This window comes from Sprattus sprattus, assembly GCF_963457725.1.
Source record: "Sprattus sprattus genome assembly, chromosome: 5".
Lineage (NCBI taxonomy): Eukaryota > Metazoa > Chordata > Actinopteri > Clupeiformes > Clupeidae > Sprattus > Sprattus sprattus.
The window spans coordinates 31,137,124-31,140,033 of record NC_137924.1 but is presented as its reverse complement, the minus strand read 5'-3'; the positions used below and the strand labels follow the sequence as shown (position 1 = coordinate 31,140,033).

The window sequence follows — 2,910 nt, the reverse complement described above, 5'->3', positions numbered from 1 at the left end:
CTGTACCGTCTAATGATTTGTGGTTCATTTAACTGAAAATGTGTTATGCGAGTTGAAAAAATTATTTCTGTGCGCTGTCTCTGTCTTCTTTCTTCGCCTTTCTCTTATCACTGCTGCCATATCAACGTTTTCAGACTCAATGAAATTGCGCTTGGTTAAGACGTGCTTTTATGAGGCGGAGAATTAGCCTGCAAATTGGAGACGTGCGCTCCACAGGCAGTTTAGTAAATACCACGCATGACATCATTAGGCGCACTTACCTTGTCTCCACCCATGTAAATTGCGCCTCACGCCTACGTTACCACCCACCTCCAAGTTACCTCCCCTGTTCACACCCACAGGCGTTAATATGCGCTGCGGCCCATTAGTAAATACCGTTTTATGTTTACGACCGCTATTTTACGCCAGAAATGGGCGCAATCCTGTTAGTAAATCAGGCCCTAAATGTTTATTTTTTTCTATCAATACCAATTTATTATCATTTCTTTACTCCAGTCATCTCCCTCTGCTGTTTCTGCCATCATCATCAAGTGAATTAATGTAACATCCAGAAGAGTTACATTTGTTCTTGTGTAAAGAGAATAGAGTGTATACATTTGAACAACATTAGCTTCACCAGTACCAGGAGGTGTGTCTGCCTTCCAGTCCCTCAGCCTATCCAAACCTAGGCGGCATGGTGGGCCTTGGAGAGAGGGGATGCTGGGTTTCAAAACATCAAAACTTTGCCAGATCCACTGATTATAATGTAGCTTTAATATCTGAGAGGCCATTATCAGACAGAAAACTTGATTGCTTTCAGCACGAAATGTAAAGGAATATGAATGGCCACTAATCAAACTAAAAAGATGTATTCGTTTAATCGCTGTTAAAACTTAAACACCTGTCACTGGTAGTATCAGTTAGGTAAGGTGTGGGTTAATGTCCCTATTCAGCCTCAACAATTCTGTATTTAATTTGCCAATACATTTGAATAATCTTGTTTTTGTGTTAGCAGTGTTGACATCATTCATCCCTGAACCTCTGGAAGGGGAGAGAAGAGAGGAAGAACTAAACTATCTTTCCCAGTACTGGGAAGCATGTCTGTCAGCCAGTCACCTAGCCTATCCAAGCCAAGGCTGGGTGGAGTTGGGTGGCTCTGGGAGGGAGGGGTCCGTGTGTGTGTGTGTGTTTGTGTGTGTGTGTGTGTGCGTGTGTTTGTGCGTGTGTGTGTGTGTGTGTGTGTGTGTGTGTGTGTGTGTGTGTGTGTGTGTGTGTGTGTGTGTGTGTGTGTGTGTGTGTGTGTGTGTGTGTGTGTGTGTGTGTGTGTGTGTGTGTGTGTGTGTGTGTGTGATCTGCCACAACAGCACCCACTCAGGCCCCTCTCCACTGTTCCCTTAGTAACACTAAAGGTAATTTAAAGTCCTGACTCTGTTAAAGTAAGTGACAGTAATTCAATCAAAGTGACATCAACACTGCAGCAAGCACTATTCATATGATTGTGGTTATGACTGCTCTGATGGCAGTATTGATTACCACTATCAGTGTTTACGAGTGCCATTTAATCTGGAAAGTGGACAGATCAATAGATCTGATAGATCAGATAGTGCCCAAATCAGAGCTGGATCAGGGGTCAGGCAGTTGTGGTTATGACTATTGCTGCATAATAATGTGTGTGTGTGGTTATAACTATTGCTGCATATTAATGATAAAAATGACCAAATAGGCAGATTCAAGTCTTTACAGTCTTTCCTAGAGTCAGCTCTCACAGCCAGGTGTGTGTGTGTGTGTGCGCGTATATGTGTGTGTGTGTGTGTGTGTGTGTGTGTGTGTGTGTGTGTGTGTGTGTGTGTGTGTGTATGTGTGTGTGCCTGCGTGTGTGTGTGTGGGTGTGTGTGTGTGTGTGTGTGAGCGGTGTGTGTGTGTGTGTGTGTGTGTGTGTGTGTGAGTGTGTGTGCGTGTGAGTGTGTGTACTCACCGAAGAAGCAATAGATGATGCCAAACAGGCAGCACATGGAGCAGACGACGGACGGTACGATCTCGTAGCGGCGCTCGATCTCGTCCTCACACCTGAGGAGACGCTCCGACCCGCCGTCCCACGGGGGCAGCGCCAGCTTGTGAGCCAGGAAGTACCCGTCGTCCGTCGCCATGGTGACAGTATAGGTGTGTATGTGTGTTCAGGGGGTGTAGGGGGTGTCTGAAAGGGAGGGGGGGGGGGGACAGGATACAGGGTTGGACCTGTCAATCAGAAGGAGCGTGCCATTCACAGGAGTTCACCTGGAGAGAGAGAAAAGGATTACATCACTCAGGTGTTTTACATTGCCATGTTCCAGGGCTACAGTGCCACTTAAAAGTATGTGAACCCCTTGACCACTTACGAGTTTTCTGTTGTTTTACCATGATTTTTCATTTTTTTCATCACCAATTTTCCATAGAAGGAATGTCAGGTTTATGTTTATCATTTGCATGTACTTTTTTTAGAGGGAATTGTTTGAGTAGCCAAAAGACTACATGAAACATGGAATTAGTCCATTTCAAAAGTAAGTGAACCCCCAGCTGAATTGGAAAAGTCAAGCAGGTAACAGATTCAGTGAAACTTATTTGGGTGCTTAATTAGTCAATTAAGCAAACCGATCATCTGAGACATCCTTAGGGAAAGGTTTGGGCAACACAGATTAAAAGAGAGAGGAAACCAACCAAACTACTGTAGTGCCAAGGTGTACCCACACAGATCAACAATGCCGAAAGGAAACGAGATATCCGAGAACATCAGGAAGAAGGTTCTGACAGCCCATCAGTCTTGGGAAAGCTATAAGACCATCTCCAAAAGATTCCAGCTCCATCCATCCATCCAAGACAAATAATTTAGGAATGGAGAGCATTCAACATGACCGCATCTCTGCCTAGAAGTGGACGCCCATCAAGACCATCACC

The 2,910-nt window shown here is 44.9% G+C and overlaps 1 protein-coding gene across 1 annotated transcript in view; it reads right to left on the bottom strand.

The window, feature by feature from the left end:
* tmem198aa (transmembrane protein 198aa) overlaps window positions 1-2,126 on the bottom strand; it is a gene marked incomplete at both ends in the record, with an annotated part of 16,279 nt that extends 14,153 nt beyond the window's left edge. Inside the window, one exon of the mRNA XM_080840000.1 lies at window positions 1,955-2,126. Within this exon, the coding sequence (XP_080696126.1) occupies window positions 1,955-2,126 (172 nt within the window). The remainder of the gene's footprint in view (window positions 1-1,954) is intronic.
* Between the last annotated feature and the right edge of the window lie 784 nt (window positions 2,127-2,910).